This window comes from Haliotis cracherodii, unplaced genomic scaffold (assembly GCF_022045235.1).
Source record: "Haliotis cracherodii isolate W230 unplaced genomic scaffold, xgHalCrac1.p SCAF_9, whole genome shotgun sequence".
Taxonomy (NCBI): Eukaryota; Metazoa; Mollusca; class Gastropoda; order Lepetellida; family Haliotidae; genus Haliotis; species Haliotis cracherodii.
The window spans coordinates 29,474,221-29,496,176 of NW_027266343.1; the positions used below are offsets into that span (position 1 = coordinate 29,474,221).

Consider the following 21,956-nt stretch of genomic DNA (forward strand, 5'->3'; position numbering starts at 1 on the left):
TCTTTTTAATATTAATAATACCACAGCCAGCCTTTGAAGAAACAGTATTATACTCTGCTCTTTTAACAATACAAAGATGAACTGTGAGAAAAAAAATGATAATCCTTTTGGTAACATTCACTGCTCGACGATTATTCCTATGGTAAATTATGACCCCATCATGTTGACAAGTAAACTTACATCTCATCTCTGAAATGAATAACTTTACAGAAAAAAATCAGTTGTTAAATTATAGTTACAAAATATAATAAAAAGGGCCCCAAAGACTTATTTCATTTCCAGAGAGGTTTTACATTTCTGGATAAAAATGACAGGGAACATTGATGAGCTCATTGCTTTATCACAGACGAAGCATCCGTCTTCAGTCCAGTGGGATTGGTACACATAACTAACAGTCTTGTCAGATGATGTCAAAGTCGGCTAAAAGTATTGCTCACTTGAGCAATACGGCCCCTTCAAGTTGACAAGTAGAATATCATCAAGTCTCTGAAATGAACCATTTTACAGAAAAATAGTCGTTAAATTATAGTTATAACATATAATAAAAGGACTTTCTTCCTGATACTGCAGTAATCTAGACTTGCCCGATATTATAGACATGCATGGGCTGTATTGGATATATTTGTTTCAGGGTCTGTACGACAGACATGTTGACAAGTTGAGCTGTGATTGAGTGTTGGTCGGGCGGGAGGAAGCGGAATGTTAATATTAATACACTTTGGTGTTCTTGGCAAGCGGTGACAACTTCCTTCTACCCATGAACACACAATTTCTGTGATTTCCGAGAATTTCAAAGCACATAAAAAGACCACTCGGATGTCCGGTTCAGCTACATGAACAAATACACGTTTGACAGGATTGATTGCTGTACATTCAGGATTTCCGTCGATTTCAAGGAAAGTCCTAAACTAACGCATGCGGTGAGTTAGATGGCCTAGTGGTGAAAGCACTGGTTCGTCACACCGAAGACACGGGTTCGATTCCCGACATGGTTACGAAACGTGAGGCGCATTTTTGGTGTAATGTCCCACCTCGTGATGAAGCTGAAGTATTGCTGCATGCAGTGTTACACTTACATCCTGACACGCAGCTAGGACCTTGTTTCAATAAAAACAACGCATACATAGATAATAAAATGGTTTGTTTTGCTGGCTAAATGAGACCACATGCAAAAGCACAATAATTCACAATCGAACTACATAACATCGGTTCTTCATCCCCCCTGTGGCGTGCTAAACGAGGAACTACATAACATCGGTTCTTCATCCCCCCTGTGGCGTGCTAAACGAGGAACTACATAACATCGGTTCTTCATCCCCCCTGTGGCGTGCTAAACGAGGAACTACATAACATCGGTTCTTCATCTCCCCTGTGTCGTGCTAAACGAGGAACTACATAACATCGGTTCTTCATCTCCCCTGTGGCGTGCTAAACGAGGAACTACATAACATCGGTTCTTCATCCCCCCTGTGGCGTGCTAAACGAGGAACTACATAACATCGGTTCTTCATCCCCCCTGTGGCGTGCTAAACGAGGAACTACATAACATCGGTTCTTCATCCCCCCTGTGGCGTGCTATACGAGGAACTACATAACATCGGTTCTTCATCCCCCCTGTGGCGTGCTAAACGAGGAACTACATAACATCGGTTCTTCATCCCCCCTGTGGCGTGCTAAACGAGGAACTACATAACATTGGTTCTTCATCCCCACCTGTGGCGTGCTAAAGGAGGAACTACATAACATCGGTTCTTCATTCCCCCTGTGGCGTGCTAAACGAGGAACTACATAACATCGGTTCTAAACCCCATACCATAAGTGTTCAAAGCGGCGTTGAACTCAACACGCTCACTCATCTTAGTCACAAATAGCTGAGATATTGTTGATGAGTCAATAATTCACTAGTTCATCCACGGAATCATCTGAGTCCACATAAATTCATCCATATACACATTCAGGGCCAATGGGAACTAAGGACAATCCTAAATATGGATAGAATATTACTTCGTTTCCACGACGATGGCTGGTAAATTTCATAATAGTGCCCGGATAATGGATATGTATAACCATATCCTGTTGCTCACTGTGGGACAATCACAGTCACCATGCACGAACGTGGGACTGAACTCCGGTACATTTCCGGGCGAGTCTTTGGAATGGTCACAAATATTTACCCTATGACACCAAATCCAGTTCGGCGTTACCACATCATGTCTGAACTAAACCTTGGGTGAAGTTGAAAAGGAGTTGTCAGGTACACGTTATAATGAGGTAGACACGTGGTATAGTAATAGTGCAGTAATTCTTCCACCGTGCTGCATACGACTTCATGATTACTCTCCAAGCAATATTGTCCTTGCTGAAAGTCAACAGAAAGATAAGATAAGCATCAAGGCAATCAGAGTCCATGATTTTGCCCTAAAATATCTATCAATCAATCTATCTATCTATCTATCTATCTATCTATCTATCTATCTATCTATCTATCTATCTATCTATCTATCTGTATGTCTGTCTGTCTGTCTGTCAATATGTCATCGTATCCATATTGCGTGGATCGATGCTCATGATATCAATTACTGGATTGTCTGGTCCAGATTCGATCATTTACAGACCTCCGTCATAATGCTGGAATATTGCTGAGTGCGGCGTTTAACAACAAACAAACTATATGTATGCTTGTGAGTTTATGTCTTGTGAATGGTTTTCACAAAATCTTTACACAAGCAGAATATGAGTACACGGTTACAGACAGACATGGACCTGGTTCGACCCCCAACACTAAAGCCACATACACACTCAAGCGCTCCAGAGGGTTCAATATATTGATGTTTCCTTGGGGCCGACCATTTAATATTCTGGGTGGTTTAGTCAAATGGTCAAATTAACCGGTAAACTGGTAAGAAAAGATGTAAAATAGGACATTTGATTTGCTAGTGAACAGTACCATACATCTTTATTTAACTCTAAAATGATGCGTAACTGGGAGTTGCGCTGCGTCATCTGACCTACACCCCACCTTTGTATATGTCGTAAGCCAATAATAGTTGGGCGTGAAAACAGCTTTGGAACAATCTAATACATTACATAACATATAATATACAAAGATATAGACATCACATGCTGAACTAAGCTCGGGCTTGATTTAATTACCCAATACATCATACACCTCCTGATGTACTTCGAATATATTAACACTGATAAAAAATATCCTTCTCAGACCAAAGGAATTAGTGTGTGAGATTCTAAAGAACAATGTTTCAGTTATAAGCTTTGCCAGAGATTGAGATACTGCGTTATAGTAAAGGTATAACGTGTTTATAAATCGACTGCAAAATACACGTGTGGACGGAAACGATCGGTAGATGCACGCACACAGACAAGAGAAGACGGTGAAGACATCAGCAAGTCTCACACAGATAACCCAGAGTTTGCGGTGAAGACATCAGCGAGTCTCACACAGATAACCCAGAGTTTGCGGTGAAGACATCAGGAAGTCTCACACAGACAACCCAGAGATGACGGTGAAGACATCAGCGAGTCACACACAGACAACCCAGAGTTTGCGGTGAAGACATCAGGAAGTCTCACACAGACAACTCAGAGATGACGGTAAAGACATCAGCGAGTCACACACAGACAACCCAGAGTTTGCGGTGAAGACATCATCAAGTCTCACACAGATAACCCAGAGTTTGCGGTGAAGACATCAGCAAGTCTCACACAGATAACCCAGAGATTGCGGTGGAGACATCAGCAAGTCTCACGCAGACAACCCACAGTTTGCGGTGAAGACATCAGCGAATCTCACACAGATAACCCAGAGATGACGATGAAGACATCAGCGAGTCTCACACAGACAACCCAGAGATGACGGTGAAGACATCAGCGAGTCTCACACAAAAACACTTCTAGACACTACTAATTTATCATGTTTGTAATTTGGCACTAGAACCCCGACAACAACAAACAACTCACCACCCACTGTGCAACCAATCTCTCAAGTATTATCCGACTGTGTCTTTTGACTGAATGCAAATACTTACGACATTTTCAATTCGGAATTTTCTTGGCTTATTCTCGGCGTAGACGACTAGCACCTTCTGTAACAAACAGAATACATCACTGCTGACAATGACCATTTAAGCCCTATTAAGACGCTGAGCAGTATATAATTATTCCAATGATTTAATATAATAATATGACACTGAACTGAAGAGGAGATGTTTTTGTTTCAATTTCCAGATTATCGAATCACAATAATGTGGCTATGACGTTACACAACGAGGTTACAATGCAGTGATGTCATAGTTTTCTTCTTTGCCATAAAAAAAGACGTCAGATGTCGTAAAATGTGAATTCGTTCCATTTACGTTTGATATATAACGCCGTCTATTTTATTATTCGACTCTTGATTCTATGATTTCCGGCTTCAGAATCAAAGATTGAATGACACTATGTCGTTTAGAACACTGTCATACATGACAGGTCGAGTTGCGCAGTTAATGCAAAACCAGCACACATCCTCAACCCGGTGGATGTGGAGTCATTTTTCTGACGCACATTTTCATAAGATCATGGGCGGTCGGGTAGCCTAGTGGTTAAAGAGTTCGCTCGTCACGCCGAAGTCCCGGGTTCGATTCCCGACATGGGTACAATGTGTGAAGCCCATTTCTTTGTCCCCCGCCGTGATATTGCTGGAATATTGCTAAAAGCGGCGTAAAACCATATTCACTCACTCACTCATAAGATCTGAAAAATTAAGGTTGTACCAGAATTGCGCTCGAAAGTCAATCTCCGACTGTAAACACTACGCCTATATGTCGCACATACTGGTATCAAATTTCCTATCTTATGGTGTAAATGTAACTGCCACTATCGAACCGGTTTGACAAGGAGACGCTATTAAATGGCGAGATTTACCTGAACTGACAGCGGATGATATCACAGAACAGAGTTTCCCGCAGAATAAAAAAACTGTAAATTTATGTTCGTGATGTATCATTAATTTAATTCGACTTGTAAGTGAGGGATGAAAGGGAGGGGCACATGTGTCCATGGGTCACATTGAGTCGTTCCCAAAACGTATTTATCTAGAGGTTTAAAAATTAACGGTTTTTGCTGTGTACCAGTTAGATAACATCTCCAATACTATCATAAATTATAGGGAAAATAGTTTGATAAGTTTACTGTCAGATTAAATCGCTAACAAATTGAGAATAGATTGTTATATGGGATTCATGATGTTAATAAAACGTAACAACGTTGACATATCAGTCACAATGCGATATAGTTCAATACACACGGTAATTAATACTGGATTATTCAACAGAACACTTCCCTGTAGCTTTTTTTTTTTTATTTAACGAAAGCAGGTTTCTTCCTGATCATAGCTGCTCAATTCAGCTACCAGGGCCAACAGAATAACTAATGGTGCATGTTGAAAGTTAATCGTTGGATGTTTATGGTTCTAGATTTTACAATTGCATGATCGATTTTGTATTTCGGTTTTATCAAAGGGCGTCAGCTCAGTGTGGGAGTAAAGCCAGCGTAACCATGGGTGTGGTGCTGACACACAGACACTGGATCAGAACCACTGTGGCATGGGGTGTCTGGGGTAGCGCGGACGCTGTATCACTAATAGGGTGGGGTGTCTGGGGTAGCGGGGACACTGTATCACTGATAGGGGGGTGTCTGGGGTAGCGCGGACGCTGTATCACTGATAGGGTGGGGTGTCGGGGGTAGCGCGGACACTGTATCACTGATAGGGTGGGGTGTCTGGGGTAGCGCGGACGCTGTATCACTGATAGGGGGGTGTCTGGGGTAGAGCGGACGCTGTATCACTGATAGGGGGGTGTCTAGGGTAGCGCGGACGCTGTATCACTGATAGGGTGGGGTGTCGGGGGTAGCGCGGACATGGTATAACTGATAGGGTGGTGTCTGGGGTAGCAGAGACATGGTATAACTGATAGGGTGGTGTCTGGGGTAGCAGAGACATGGTATAACTGATAGGGTGGGGTGTGGGATAGCAGGGACATGGTATAACTGATAGGGTGGGGGGTGGGGTAGCAGGGACACTGTATCACTGATAGGGTGGGGTGTCTGGGGTAGCAGAGACATGGTATAACTGATAGGGTGGGGTGTGGGGTAGCAGGGACACTGTATCACTGATAGGGTGGGGTGTCTTGGGTAGCGGGGACGCTGTATCACTGATAGGGTGGTGTGTGGGGAAGCAGGGACACTGTATCACTGATAGGGTGGGGTAGCAGAGACATGGTATAACTGATAGGGTGGGGTAGCAGGGACACTGTATCACTGATAGGGTGGGGTGTCTGGGGTAGCAGAGACATGGTATAACTGATAGGGTGGTGTGTGGGGTAGCAGGGACATGGTATAACTGATAGGGTGGGGTGTGGGGTAGCGTGGACATGGTATAACTGATAGGGTGGGGTGTCTGGGGTAGCGTGGACATGGTATAACTGATAGGGTGGGGTGTGGGGTAGCGTGGACATGGTATAACTGATAGGGTGTGGTGTCTGGGGTAGCAGGGACATGGTATAACTGATAGGGTGATGTCTGGGGTAGCAGGGACATGGTATAACTGATAGGGTGGTGTGTGGGGTAGCGTGAACATGGTATAACTGATAGGGTGGTGTGTCTGGGGTAGCAGAGACATAGTATAACTGATAGGGTGGGGTGTGGGGTAGCGGGGACACTGTATCACTGATAGGGTGGGGTGTCTGGGGTAGCAGGGACACTGTATCACTGATAGGGTGGGGTGTCTTGGGTAGCGGGGACGCTGTATCACTGATAGGGTGGTGTGTGGGGAAGCAGGGACACTGTATCACTGATAGGGTGGTGTGTGGGGTAGCGTGAACATGGTATAACTGATAGGGTGGTGTGTCTGGGGTAGCAGAGACATTGTATAACTGATAGGGTGGGGTGTGGGGTAGAGGGGATGTCACGGTTAGCAAAATCTGATGGCGTGACTAAGGAACAAGACTGCAACTGCATTCCTACTGACATTTCCTTGCGTCCCATCTCGGACAAGGAACACGCCGTCCTCTGCCAGTCGTCTGATGATGCTGTAAGAGAATAACCAGAAATTAGGTTTCATGTTTGACCTTTCTAATCAGTGCGACAGAACTGATATATTTATAATTGAATCATATTTTTATGCAACATCAACTTCACTCACATATGACGTCATCATAGTGTGACGTCAATCATGACGTCAGTGGGGTTGTAGTTTTCATCACAGCCCAGTATGGTACTGAATCCTACTGCCCTCAAGAGTTACGATTCCCGACTCCTGATTTAAAAACCAGTGGTTGAAATCATGAGCAACGACCCTCGCATCAGGGTAGTCTGTAACCTCCCGATCCTCCCGTTAGTCGGTCCCTATGGGTACATTTGTGGACTATGGACCTATTCCGCACCAAAATCCCTTAAGGGTTAAGCACACATGGGATATGACCGCCTCCGTGGTCCAGTGGGAGAGCGTCCGTCCGGAGAGCGGAAGGTCGGGGGTTCGATCCCCGGTAGCATCATGCCAAAAGACGTTAAAAGATGACACATGTTGTTACCCTGCCTGGCGCTCGGCATTAAGGGGCTAAAACAAGGACTGGTCGGCTCGGAGTCAGTATACTGTGTCTGAGCAGGGTATTCCTGTTAAACTTGCGGCATGGTATCTCATTGTGCTAGCACTATTAAATCGGCGTTAGTCCAAACTAGTACAAGCAGCCACACACACGCACGTGCATGCACGTCACTATATAAGTGCAAAAATGCTTTTGAAAACAGGTACATGGTCACCACATCTATTATCATGAAGTGGGTGACTGACTGAATGAAGCATTATGCCACAGTGAGCAAATATCCACCCATAAGCCAGTGGGGTATCCCAATAATTTAGGGTCACACAAACCGGTGATTGAAAAGACGAAAAGGATCCAAGCCATCGTGTCACGATGACACGAAGTCAGTCAAGTCCCCTGACTCTGATGGTCGGCTTCATTGTCCGGGGCTTTCACCTTTGTGTTCTTCAGTACAGTCTAGTCTTAAATGTTTCAAATTTGGATACCGCCTATTCCAGTCCGCCTTAGTCTTAACTGTATGCGGGGCGATCGGGTAGCCTAGACCAGTACTTACTCATTTGCCTTGTCTCGGTTGGAGCTGTTGTAATATATGGCTGACCAGTACTTACTCATTTGCCTTGTCTCGGTTGGAGCTGTTGTAATATATGGCTGACCAGTACTTACTCATTTGCCTTGTCTCGGTTGGAGCTGTTGTAATATATGGCTGACCAGTACTTACTCATTTGCCTTGTCTCGGTTGGAGCTGTTGTAATATATGGCTGACCAGTACTTACTCATTTGCCTTGTCTCGGTTGGAGCTGTTGTAATATATGGCTGACCAGTACTTACTCATTTGCCTTGTCCGGTTGGAGCTGTTGTAATATATGGCTGACCAGTACTTACTCATTTGCCTTGTCTCGGTTGAAGCTGTTGTAATATATGGCTGACCAGTACTTACTCATTTGCCTTGTCTCGGTTGGAGCTGTTGTAATATATGGCTGACCAGTACTTACTCATTTGCCTTGTCACGGTTGGAGCTGTTGTAATATATGGCTGACCAGTACTTACTCATTTGCCTTGTCTCGGTTGGAGCTGTTGTAATATATGGCTGACCAGTACTTACTCATTTGCCTTGTCTCGGTTGGAGCTGTTGTAATATATGGCTGACCAGTACTTACTCATTTGCCTTGTCTCGGTTGGAGCTGTTGTAATATATGGCTGACCAGTACTTACTCATTTGCCTTGTCACGGTTGGAGCTGTTGTAATATATGGCTGACCAGTACTTACTCATTTGCCTTGTCTCGGTTGGAGCTGTTGTAATATATGGCTGACCAGTACTTACTCATTTGCCTTGTCTCGGTTGGAGCTGTTGTAATATATGGCTGACCAGTACTTACTCATTTGCCTTGTCTCGGTTGGAGCTGTTGTAATATATGGCTGACCAGTACTTACTCATTTGCCTTGTCTCGGTTGGAGCTGTTGTAATATATGGCTGACCAGTACTTACTCATTTGCCTTGTCTCGGTTGGAGCTGTTGTAATATATGGCTGACCAGTACTTACTCATTTGCCTTGTCACGGTTGGAGCTGTTGTAATATATGGCTGACCAGTACTTACTCATTTGCCTTGTCACGGTTGGAGCTGTTGTAATATATGGCTGACCAGTACTTACTCATTTGCCTTGTCTCGGTTGGAGCTGTTGTAATATATGGCTGACCAGTACTTACTCATTTGCCTTGTCTCGGTTGGAGCTGTTGTAATATATGGCTGACCAGTACTTACTCATTTGCCTTGTCTCGGTTGGAGCTGTTGTAATATATGGCTGACCAGTACGAGTGAGAGTCAGACATGTTGTCATCACTATTCTGAAATTCAAGATGTTTATAATAATGACGTTGAACTAGATTTATAGATAGTAGTATTTATATCTTCATGATGATATACAACATTTCTCTGACATGAAGTCAACAACCTTCGTTGCTCACAATATCAATCACTGGTTTGTCTGGTCCATACTAAGTGGTACAACAATCCCACTCACCACACACTCCTAAGTTCTTATTATGAAAATGATTATATAATGATACTCTTTATATGATTATGAATTTTATGATTACGGACTTTATATGAAGATAATGATCAAACGAAAATAGACTATATCTCTAATGATCTTCATATCCACATTGCTATGTGTAAGTAATTTTAGTGGCGGTAGAAACTGTTGTAAATATATTTGCATTTATAAATAACTGAGTGAGTGAGTCGGGTTGGGTGTTTCATCGCTTTTAGCAATATTCCAGCAATATCACGGCGGGGGACACCGGAAATGGGCTTCACACATTGTACCCATGTGGGAATCGAACCCGGGACCTCGGCGTGACGAGCTAACACTTTACCCTCTAGGCTACCCCACCGCCCCAGTAACTAATGAACACTATCAGTGCCAGCACATGATGGAAGTGTTAGTGAAAGAGATCCCACGTGATGTCGTGGGGGCGAGAAGAGCTTTCTAGAATGGTTTTGTGCTAGAATTGGAGTTATCTGCCCTTGCATACATGCACATGAGGGGCTTGATCTTTCAAGAAGTTTCCGGATGGTACAGTTTCTAGAGGGCTGATTGCACCAAATTAGAGCGACAAAAGGACGATGCGAGATCTTTTCATCTGACTTGTTTCAAATCTACTTGTCAACTGCAGTTTGAATATTAAAATGGAAACACCGAATTCTTTCTAACACGAAACTGGATTCCAGAACGGAGATTTACGACATTTAACATATGATGTCCGATGCACTTCCCTGTTTTGACTTGTGTCATAAGTTCCCATGTCTTTTTTCAGGTGAACAATTGACTTGTCTTTGCATGTGTTTGTGACGGATGCCACCGTCGGACAGGATAAGCTTGCCTTTTCGCGAACACCTGGTATCATCACTGTTTAATAGCATCATGGACACATGCTCATGATATAGTCGAATCGTACAGTCCACTCTGCTTTAAGCAGATATGCTTTATGAATATGGAAAGGGTTTTGTCGGGGTTATTTATACAGAATTACAATATGCGTCAGATAAATAAAGGGGAATATTATATTATCTTAGTGACCACTGCATCACATTGTAACACTGTTATATATGTTCTGTTAGGAAAAAGCTATCGTAGGCAGACTCCACTCGACGCGAGTAGGGCTATAATTTTGTTTGTTTGTTGCTTAACGCCGCACTCCCCACTATATGACGGCGTTCTGTAAATAATCGAGTCTGGACCAGACAATCCAGTGATTGACATGAGCATCGATCCACGCAATTGGGATACGATGACATGTATCAATCAAGTCAGCGAGCCTGACCATTTACGACAAGCATAGTCGCGTCTTTCGACAAATATGAGTTGCTGAAACCTATTCTAACCCGGACGGATGTTGACGGGTAACTGAAATACGGATATGCGTTAAATCACTCAATCACTCACTGTATTGGCGTTATCAGGAAGGAAACTGTCTCATCATTCAGTGAATTTTGCCAGTGATTGATACCATGAGCATCGATCCACTCAATTGGGATACGATGACATGCATCAACCAAGTCAGCAAGCCTGACCACTCAATCCCGTTAGTCGCCTAATACGACAAGCATAGTCGCCATTTACAGCAAGCATGGGTTGCTGAAGACCTATCCTACCCCGGATCTCTAGGGCTATAAAATATGTCAACTTGAAGAACATTTCGTGAACATGAACAGGTACATTCGTGCCTGGCTGTTGACCCGGGTACGGGAATATCATAATTTATTACACGCTGATGCTCCAAGGACCACTCCCAGATCCTATTGACGCTCAACTAACTTGCTGCAGGATTTTTCTGTGTCTAGGAAACCGTCAACCACCAAAGAAGTGTATCTACTCGGATATCCTGTGTATCTGGAAATACACCTACATCTATCTGTAACTAAACGTTAATTTAAGGAAATATCACTACGGAAAAGGGCGCCAATGAGACGTATAACTGAATTTTCACGATGAACTCGTAGTTATGGAGTAGCCTTCGTATAATGCGTGAAGGTCATATCTAGTGCCCCCGTCGTGATATTGCTGCTATATTGCTAAACGCGGCGTAAAATGATACTCACTCACTCAATTATGATGTAGCCAAGTAGTTAAAGTGTTCGATCGTCGCTATGAAGACACAAATTCGAATCTCACATTTGTACAATGTGTGAAACCCTTTCATTGTGTCCATATTATATCGTTTGTTTCTTACAGTGAAATCTTTATGGTTTTACGCCGCCTTATTCCTGCATTTGTAAGACGTGACCACCAAATGTTATAACCACCCGGCTACTCTACCATCCTGTACATATCTGCATTACTCAAACATTGTAAGGAGTCCTGGGTTCGAATCCCAGATTACTCAACATCATTAATATACAATGGTATGGCGTTGATGTAATAGCACATCAAACACCCTTCTAAACAGCACACGGTTGTACCAGGAACTGGTTACTAGAATAGAAAACCCAACTATTAACAGTTGTTAAGTTTTTGAACATTACAAACAAAGCAATTTCATTTGCTATAATTAGATCAAATCGAATTTGAAGTACTAAGTACAAGCCTCCCTATCACATCCAAGCCCAACCACCTCATCCACCCCCCCCACCCCATGCCTCAGTCCACGAGCCCCACCCACAGTCTAAAACCCCCACACTCAGTCTACCATCCCCTACACGCACCCCACGATCAGTCCACGAGCCCCACCCCACCCCACCCTCAGTCCACACCCCTACCACGCCCCCCACGCTGTTACATTAAACCTACCTTTACTCCATTCGCGTATATAATTAGATCTAATTTTAGGATTCTAGAACGTTCTAAATCTGACCCCTACATACGTGACCTCACTCAAGGGACTTTAAGTTGGGATATCATGATCAGTCGTGACATTTCCCGGGACAAGCCGAATGGCCACGGAACTTGGCGAGTGGTGTCGCATGTGCGGGAAGACGTTGTATCCATACATGTATGAATACACTGAAATATGAATGCCGAAATATCAACAGAGGATGTGTACAAGGTTTCAGAATTTCATGCGTCACACTCATCAAACCATTGAACATGTCTTCAATGCGTTCCTAAAGCAAATACACTCCGAGGATTAACAAACACTATATATGAATGTTAGAGTTCTCAAGTGATTGATTTTGGAGGCAGATACAAACTTGTTTGTGTTAATTGGAGCGTACTATTTTAAGAAAGGTAACGGATGATCGACGTCGAATAACACACGCAATAGAGGCATCGGGCGGGGGTTTCTGTACTAAAGTATTATTTATAGGACGAGTGAATGAGTATGTTTTTACGCCGCTTTTAGCAATATTCCAGCAAACTCACGACGGGGACACCAGAAATCAATGACTTGAGAACTCTAACGTTGTATCACTGTGTATGTATTGTGGAATATTGACGAAGGGTGTGGCTATTCAACGATACATATCGGCCATATCTCACATGCGATACGATATATCGGCGTACGATAAGTTCATACTGCCATGAGTGGGTGAGTTTTATTTAGCGCCACTTTGAACTGTATTTCAGTTAAATCACTTCGTGGTTTCATTTTTCCTTTACTCCGTGGGCGTCGATTCCTAATAAGGTTACAATCCATGAAGATTATTTGTGGGCATGATATGACTGTTATGTTACTAAATGCGGAATAACACTGCACTCACTCGCTCTCTCTCCAATATATTGTACATCCGTGTCCCAGGCGTCAAAATTGTCATTGGTTTGTCGGTACCCACCATACGTGTGCTCGTGGTGAACGTCTGAAATCTGCTCGACTTCGGGTTTTCCTCCTACATCAATCTGACACGCCGTGATATAACTAAAATACTTGTGCAGAAGCACAAGCCTTCCATATTTGTTTTGTAATGAACATATCGAGAATGACCGAAACGAACACTGCCTACAAGGAAATCTGTTCCTAATACACGCGTCCTACTGAATACAAATACACAAACACACTTAAATACAGGTCACGGCGACACTGATAGAAATAAAGACACACAGATACAAAGTCACACTCGTAGACACACTCAGAATCAAATAAACACTCGCAGACACAAACACTCACTCGCAGACACAAACACACACTCAGACACAAACACACACTCGCATACACAAACACACACTCGCAGACACAAACACACTCGCATACACAAACACACACTCGCATACACAAATACACACTCGCAGACACAAATACACACTCGCAGACACAAAGACACACTCGCAGACACAAAGACACACTCGCATACACAAATACACACTCGCAGACACAAACACACACTCAGAATCAAATACACACTCGCAGACACAAACACACACTCGCAGACACAAAGACACACTCGCATACACAAACACCCACACTCGCAGACACAAACACACACTCGCAGAATCAAATACACACTCGCATACACAAACACACTCGCAGACACAAACACTCACTCGCAAACACAAACACACTCGCAGCCACAAACACACACTCGCATACACAAATACACACTCGCATACACAAAGACACACTCGCAGACACAAACACACTCAGAATCAAATACACACTCGCAGACACAAACACTCACTCGCAGACACAAAGACACACTCGCAGACACAAATACACACTCGCAGACACAAACACACATTCAGAATCAAATACACACTCGCAGACACAAACACTCACTCGCAGACACAAAGACACACTCGCAGACACAAACACACACTCGCAGACACAAATACACACTCAGAATCAAATACACTCGCAGACACAAACACTCACTCGCAGACACAAACACACACTCGCAGACACAAACATTCACTCGCAGACACAAACACACACTCGCAGACACAAACACACACTCGCAGACACAAACACACTCGCAGATACAAAGACACACACGCAGACACAAACACACACTCGCATACACAAACACACACTCAGAATCAAATACACACTCACAGACACAAACACACACTCACAGACACAAATACACACTCGCAGAATCAAATACACACTCGCAGACACAAACACTCACTCGCAGACACAAACACACACTCGCAGACACAAACACACACTCAGACACAAACACACACTCAGACACAAACACACACTCGCATACACAAACACACACTCAGACACAAACACACACTCGCAGACACAAACACACACTCGCATACACAAACACACACTCGCAGACACAAACACACTCGCAGACATAAACACACACTCGCAGACACAAATACACACTCGCAGACAAAAACACACACTCAGAATCAAATACACACTCGCATACACAAACACACACTCGCAGACACAAACACACTCGCAGACACAAACACACACTCGCAGACACAAATACACACTCGCAGACACAAACACTCACTCGCAGACACAAACACACACTCGCAGGCACAAACACACACTCGCAGGCACAAACACACACTCGCATACAGAAACACACACTCAGACACAAACACACACTCGCAGACACAAATATACACTCGCAGACACAAACACACACTCGCATACACAAACACACACTCAGACACAAACACACACTCGCAGACACAAATACACAATCGCAGACACAAACACACACTTGCAGACACAAACACACACTCAGACACAAACACACACTTGCATACACAAACACACACTCGCAGACACAAACACACACTTGCAGACACAAACACACACTCAGACACAAACACACACTCAGACACAAACACACACTTGCATACACAAACACACACTCGCATACACAAACACACACTCGCAGACACAAACACACACTTGCAGACACAAATACACACTCGCAGACACAAACACTCACTCGCAGACACAAACACACTCAGACACAAACACACACTCAGAATCAAATACACACTCGCAGACACAAATACACACTCAGAATCAAATACACACTCGCAGACACAAATACACACTCGCAGACACAAACACTCACTCGCAGACACAAATACACACTCGCATACACAAACACACACTCGCAGACACAAACACACACTCGCATACACAAACACACACTCGCAGACACAAACACACACTCGCATACACAAACACACACTCAGAATCAAATACACACTCGCATACACAAACACACACTCACATAGACAAAGACACTGATAGATGTAAAGATACAGAAATCACACTTACCCACAGATAGAGGGACACATTATACACACTGTGACATCAAAGTCCCAAATCCACAGATACAGAAATATTGTCAAATTGTCAATGCAAGAGAATAACCAGTCTAGATTATCCGCAGAAACAGATTAAAATTTGGCGTAAAGGTCAAAATAGCTGTGACAATTATACGAATGGGCCACACCGGGTGAAGCGTGTCTTGCCCAACCGGTAGCACCCGCTATTCACACAATATGTATAAATACAGTAAGCATGTATTGTCTGACCCCCCATAGCAGTACCCTTCCATGCGGCGGCGGGCAGTAAACAAACCATGCAATCAAGTGATCGCTGAACCAGAAAATGCAGTTACACGATAGTGCATTTAATGATTTTGTTGCAACTGATAAAAACACTCATATTAAACAGACACAATTCATAGATAACACTACGGCAGCTGAAACAGGGAAACAGATACATTGATATAAATAACACAGATCACACAGATGTAGACGCAGTAAACATACAATACACACATAAAAAGACATGACACACAAGAATGATGTCTATCACACAAGTGAAACAGACATGACACAATGAAACACACATGGCACCAATAAAACAGACATGACACACGTTAAACAGACATGGCACACATAAACACACATGGCACCACTAGAACAGACACAGACATGACACAAGTGAAATAGACACGCATTCTCTAAAACACATTAGAATTTTAACATGTACACAGCCACACACACACACTGAAAGGCATGCTCTCGACATGTACACAAACGCCAATACCACACAGTGTATATATATATATATATATATATAATATATATATAGTATGAAAGTATGAAGCTGGTAATCAATTTGACTTTGACATCATAAGACCAACTTATAATCCTCGCCAACAGTGTACAGCAGTCGTGAATGTTTCAAATAAAGAATACGGTTAACTGCACTATCCATGTCACGGCGTATGCAGTGTTGCGAAGCCCTGGTGTCTCCACAGGGGTCAGCTGAATAACTCTCACGCTCCACAGGACAACTGGGACGCACGGCCCCACTCTCCCCCGTCCCCCACACAACACGGGGTCACAAACAGTAAAAACAACACTTAGATATTCCAAGTGAACGATTGAAAGTTCTACTTACCTAATGCTGTCTCATGTCGCCTCCGCTATGCTCTGACCTAAATCTCCAAGTAAGGAAGTTGTCCCTTCACGATGTCTGTGTGGTAGTCGTTGTGAATAGTGAATAAGCTTCAATAGTCGAAAAGTGAAAAGCATTTACTCGAACGCTGCAGAGTTGTCTCCCTTAATGAATCGGGAACGCACATATTATTGTTAGATCGTTGTGTCACCGTGACAGGATTGTTTGTACTTGAGTATAGCGGGGGATAAGGTGTGTCGGGTGTTGCTATACTAGAACCATGAATCATCTAACAGGACACTGAAGCTGGTCGGTTATTTCCTAGTGAGTGAGTGAATGAATGTTGTTTATCGCTCGTCAGCATTCTATACCAACAGAGTAATTTCGTCCTCGAGTTTGGTCCAGACAAACCAGTGGTCGATAGTATGAGCAGCTATCGTTGAATCATCCATCTGCGGACCACAGGGTACCGAGGTCTATCGTGTTATCACTGTATCAAATATGTTAGTCTACTGTATCAACGTCGGGCCATTTTATGTTGGTTGAGAGGTTGACCACGGTGTGATTGCTGTCGACCACAGGGCTGCCTAGGCTAGACTCTAGAATCTTCACAGGCCGCCAAACGGTTGCTGCTGTAAATGTTATGCGATGTTAAAATCGGTCACGGTTATTTAGAAATTTAAATAATTTTGTTTTGCATTTGTGGAGTTATACATTAAAGCTTGCACACCGGGTTTTACAGGTAACTCCATACACGAAAATGCATATAGAAGTCAAGTATATTATAGATATATAGGTCAACATTATAACTTCACAGACTGCTTTTTTTTCAATTATTACTACAAACACTGTACACAATCAGAGACATCGTTCAATGCAATAATGCAGTAAGTCCGCCTATTTCATTATCAGCCAATCAGAAAACAGTAGCCTGTTAGTGTCGCGTGGCCTATTTAGTTTTCAGTGTATGGAAATTTAAACGCAAAAAAACATTGCTTCGTTTGCCAACCAAATGTTGCGGAATCACTTGCACTATATTTATGACGAGACGGCTCTGCATATACCTGGAGTCGGGTGTGTATGTATGGTGTAAACACTTGCCCTGATTCACGGCCCTATCACTGGATAGAGTCTTTTGCTATCTCTGCACGCATTTTCATTTGTCTAAGAAACTTCCTCATCAGGTCTAAATTCGTTTCACTTTCAGAAAGGAAACACACGCGGGTAAGTGGAATAGTGGAATAGTTCCGAGTCCTATGCCCTGTGAACTTTTATGAATAGGGGTCATCTACAGAGAAATAGAGATCTGGTTTTTTTCCTGTTTTAACCTTGAAAGGGTTGAAAGGTAGATTGTGGAGTGGTACCAGGTATGCAAGGTCTTCCTTTCCCGGATCTTTCTCAACAAGGGTCTTAACCACAAAGGAGTGTTTTATCTAATTTGGATACCGACAAATATGCCAGAATAAATTGAGAAAAATTATGTTAATTATCGAACAAAAACACATGATGGCTGGTTTGTCCTCCCTATACAGAAGTGGACTCGTCCAAGGCCAAGTGCAACACGTGATTCTCGTGACAGCAACGAGCACGCAGCTATTTCTTTAATAAATAGCAGATGCAATTGTACATTTCAATGTACAAGAACAAAAACAAAAATATATTTTGATATACCAAGTAAAAATGTCTAATATTTTCAAAGCATAACTTTACAAAAGTCCTTCTATGAGTGAGGACTCAGTGGTAGAGAGTTCGGAATTAATACCGAATGTCATGTGCTACACGTGTTCGAATTCCCCGTGGGGAGCCAGTTTGTATGTGCCCCCAGCACCCAATTGTTAGTCTTTAAGAAGAGACCGAATTGGTTAAACCGCGAAGAACCGGTTTGGAACTGATGTTCAGCAACCCATGCTTGTCGTAAGAGGCGACTAACAAGATCGGGGGTTAAGGCTTGGTTGAAGCATGTCATTGTATCTCGATTGCGTAGATCGATGCTCATGATGTCAATCACTGGAATGTCTGGTCCAGGCTCGATTGTTTACAGACCGCCGTCATATAGCTGGAATGAATATGTAACGCTGTTTACCAAAGAAGTAAGTATTGGAGAGTAAATATTTGTGCAGTATATATTATAGTGATATAATATATAGAGCGAGCAGTACCGGGAATGCATGTATTTAAGCCCAGGACCTAAAAACAGGTTTTATGACCTTTAAGGAACTAACATTTCAATATGGAAAATATATAAACACGAATAAAGACTCCATTTTATTCACTAATGCGCCGGGGCGGTCGGGTAGCCTAGTGGTTAAAGCGTTCGCTCGTCACGCCGAAGACCCGGGTTCGATTCCCGACATGGGTACAATGTGTGAAGCCCATTTCTGGTGTCCCCCGCCGTGATATTGCTGGAATAAATGCTAAAAGCGGCGTAAAACCAAATTCACTCACTCACTCACTCACTCACTCACTAATGCGCCACTAAAACTCCCACAACATGGAATACTATTGAGGACACCAATATGTTTCATAAAGAGCTCACAACGCTGACAGTCTGACAAAGGGCTAGACTATCCATGTAATATGTCACATTCCACGGGTTTCTTCCTGAGGTAATCGTTGTGATTTTCATGACTTTTTAGTGAAACTGAACAATGTTAGGATGCTTTTATACTCCAATGTCAGCTTCGTATCAAACTGCACGTGCAGCAAAATGAAAGGTATCCTCCCATTAAAACATATATATTTGCAAATGAATGCAATACTGTTTCACCTTTTTAGGAAGACGTCATGGACTGCTAGCCGAAGACACGAACCCCTGAAGCAGGACTGAAACACCGGACCTATATATATAAATTGACAAGGAACGTCACTCGCAATCCTGCTTTAGCGGCCGGTGGCCGAGCAGACGAGCAAACGATGCACTAAGGGAGGTAACTCCAATTTCTTACCACCGGGCTAATAATCGATCGCCCATTCAACATACATTGACAAGCCATGTCGGCTTTATATAAAGACTTCCTCTTGTATTTCATTGAAAACAAAGGGAACGCCAAGCATATCAACAAACACAACTGAACGCGACCTGACTCTAACACAATGACGACAATGGACAAGTAGAGATTGCTGAAGTGCATCAATTGTTCCCTGCCAGATAAGGAATGTCATATGCTGAGACAGGAAGTGTAAGCAATGGGTGGAGAGGATTGGTGTAAAGTTCAAATTGGTTGCTATTAATGTAGTTATCTTTGGAAAGCACAATAAAAAAAACAGTCTCAACACAAGGCAAACCAAGGCAAGAAAACACATAACTGGCCTGTCAGGCAGAACTTTGTGTATACTCACTATTAGTACAAATATAAAAAAAAAATAATTGTTAATAATTATAAGTAAAATACAACCAAGAAAGAAAATTACAAATAATCCTCGATCATGATAAAGAATTTGGTACACTCTGTAAGGAACAGTTCTCAATAATTTTTAACAACAATTATCCAGAAACAATTTCCAAGATCTGTTATCATATCTACAATTACAAACAAATTCGTTGTATGTATAACATTCCATAGTTTTGCCCAATTCTCATATTGTTTCCATAATATTATAACACACTTGTTTTAAAATATAATTGTTATAATGTACCTCCTTTGTATGTTGAATGTATCTGTGTGTTTAGCGCTTATTGTGCATATACTAGTATTTTGTAGTTAGTGATAGTGTAATATTGCCACTGTTTCTTCATGGAATGTTCAGGGACTCTCACACTTTGCCGAGTTGCGTCCCGAGTATGGACCCGAGCTGACTCGGGGGTAAATGTATCGTCGAGGTAGTGTGCAATAGAGCTATTCGGGTAAGGAAGATAATCACTCACTCTCAGGGATACAACTTGAATACAAAATATAGACCGGTTAACTTCAGCGAAATGAGATATATTTCCCCTAAACATTTTCAGCTTTTCTAAAAACACAATGAACAAATGGCATGGATTATCTACATTACGAAACATGACAGAATGTGACAGGCGATGGGTTAAAACGTGTCCAGATTAAGTCACACTCCTTTCATTTCAAAAACTCCATTTTTTAGAGAAAGCAAAATGGGGCTCTCCATCAGTCAAAACCAAACTAACACTATAACAGAGTCTGTTTCATATCATGCCGGAAATTTGAAAAAAAAGTTTTTTCATATTGTCAATTATTGATGCGCAGAATGTAAAGTGGCGCGCCAAGAAGCAACATTTCCTTTGTTTAGTCTGATCTGTGCATGCGTTGTTTTATGTCTTATCTACATGTTTTCATTTGAAAAGTTTCATGTTTCTCTGAGGTCCACCATTTGTCATCTATTTTAACCTGAAGATTAGCAACACAGTAGTCATCTGCACCTGCCTTAAGTTTTGTTTGTTTTCTTTTAAGTCACAGTTGCATCACATGGACATGTCAATAACCGTGTAAGAGCCAGACAAACCAGTGACTGAACGCATGAGCAAAGATCCACGTGTTGGGGGTACGAGGATACAATATCGCCACCACACAAAGTCAGCGATCTAACTTACTCAGGTTCCACAAAATGAAAGTCCGATAACTGGTAGTCCAGATCACGTACTTTGTGTAGCCCTCTGACATGTGTAAATTGGCACGGCTCCCACGGCCGAAAGCTATGAATACACAATGCCATTTAGAAAGTGGCCAAATGGTATAAATGTTATATTTGGGAAAACACATTCTCAGTAAAGGACAGACTCTGGTACTTTTTTGGATTGAATCCCACAGGACAACCGGACAGGTGGCAATATTATCATGGTTGTCTTTGGGGAATTCTGATTTGGCTATGAGTAACATCAGCTACCATTGTTGGGATCATCCCTGTTCATTTCAGCTTCAATGCCTCGTGAGGGTGGCATCGCGGCAGGGACCCCATCCCTTGCTGGTCGTATGAGCCGACTGGAAGTGTGATTGGGGGCACAGGCTTTCTGACAAGGCTGGTTTCCAAGCAATCATGTAATCAAGAAAATGAGTGATTATAGATAAT

General features: G+C 42.7%; 1 protein-coding gene across 1 annotated transcript; it reads right to left on the reverse strand.

The window, feature by feature from the left end:
- Window positions 1-954: 954 nt before the first annotated feature.
- LOC139452684 (uncharacterized) lies at window positions 955-17,130 on the reverse strand. The gene is made up of 5 exons (XM_071234232.1): window positions 16,938-17,130; window positions 9,361-9,443; window positions 7,025-7,085; window positions 4,047-4,103; window positions 955-2,359 (listed from the first exon to the last, which is right to left on the reverse strand). The coding sequence occupies exons 2-5, from the start codon at window positions 9,426-9,428 to the stop codon at window positions 2,201-2,203; spliced, it is 345 nt and encodes a 114-aa protein (XP_071090333.1). The 5' UTR covers window positions 9,429-9,443; window positions 16,938-17,130; the 3' UTR covers window positions 955-2,200.
- Between the last annotated feature and the right edge of the window lie 4,826 nt (window positions 17,131-21,956).

Bases quoted from the DNA above. Each gene is read 5' to 3' on its own strand.
- LOC139452684 (XM_071234232.1), bottom strand. From the start codon at position 9,428: ATGTCTGACTCTCACTCGTACTGGTCAGCCATATATTACAACAGCTCC. The intron at 7,086-9,360 runs GTAAGTACTGGT...ATTCTCTTACAG, and splicing joins AACCGAGACAAGGCAAATGA to CATCATCAGACGACTGGCAG. The intron at 4,104-7,024 runs GTCAGTAGGAAT...TGTTTGTTACAG, and splicing joins GAGATGGGACGCAAGGAAAT to AAGGTGCTAGTCGTCTACGC.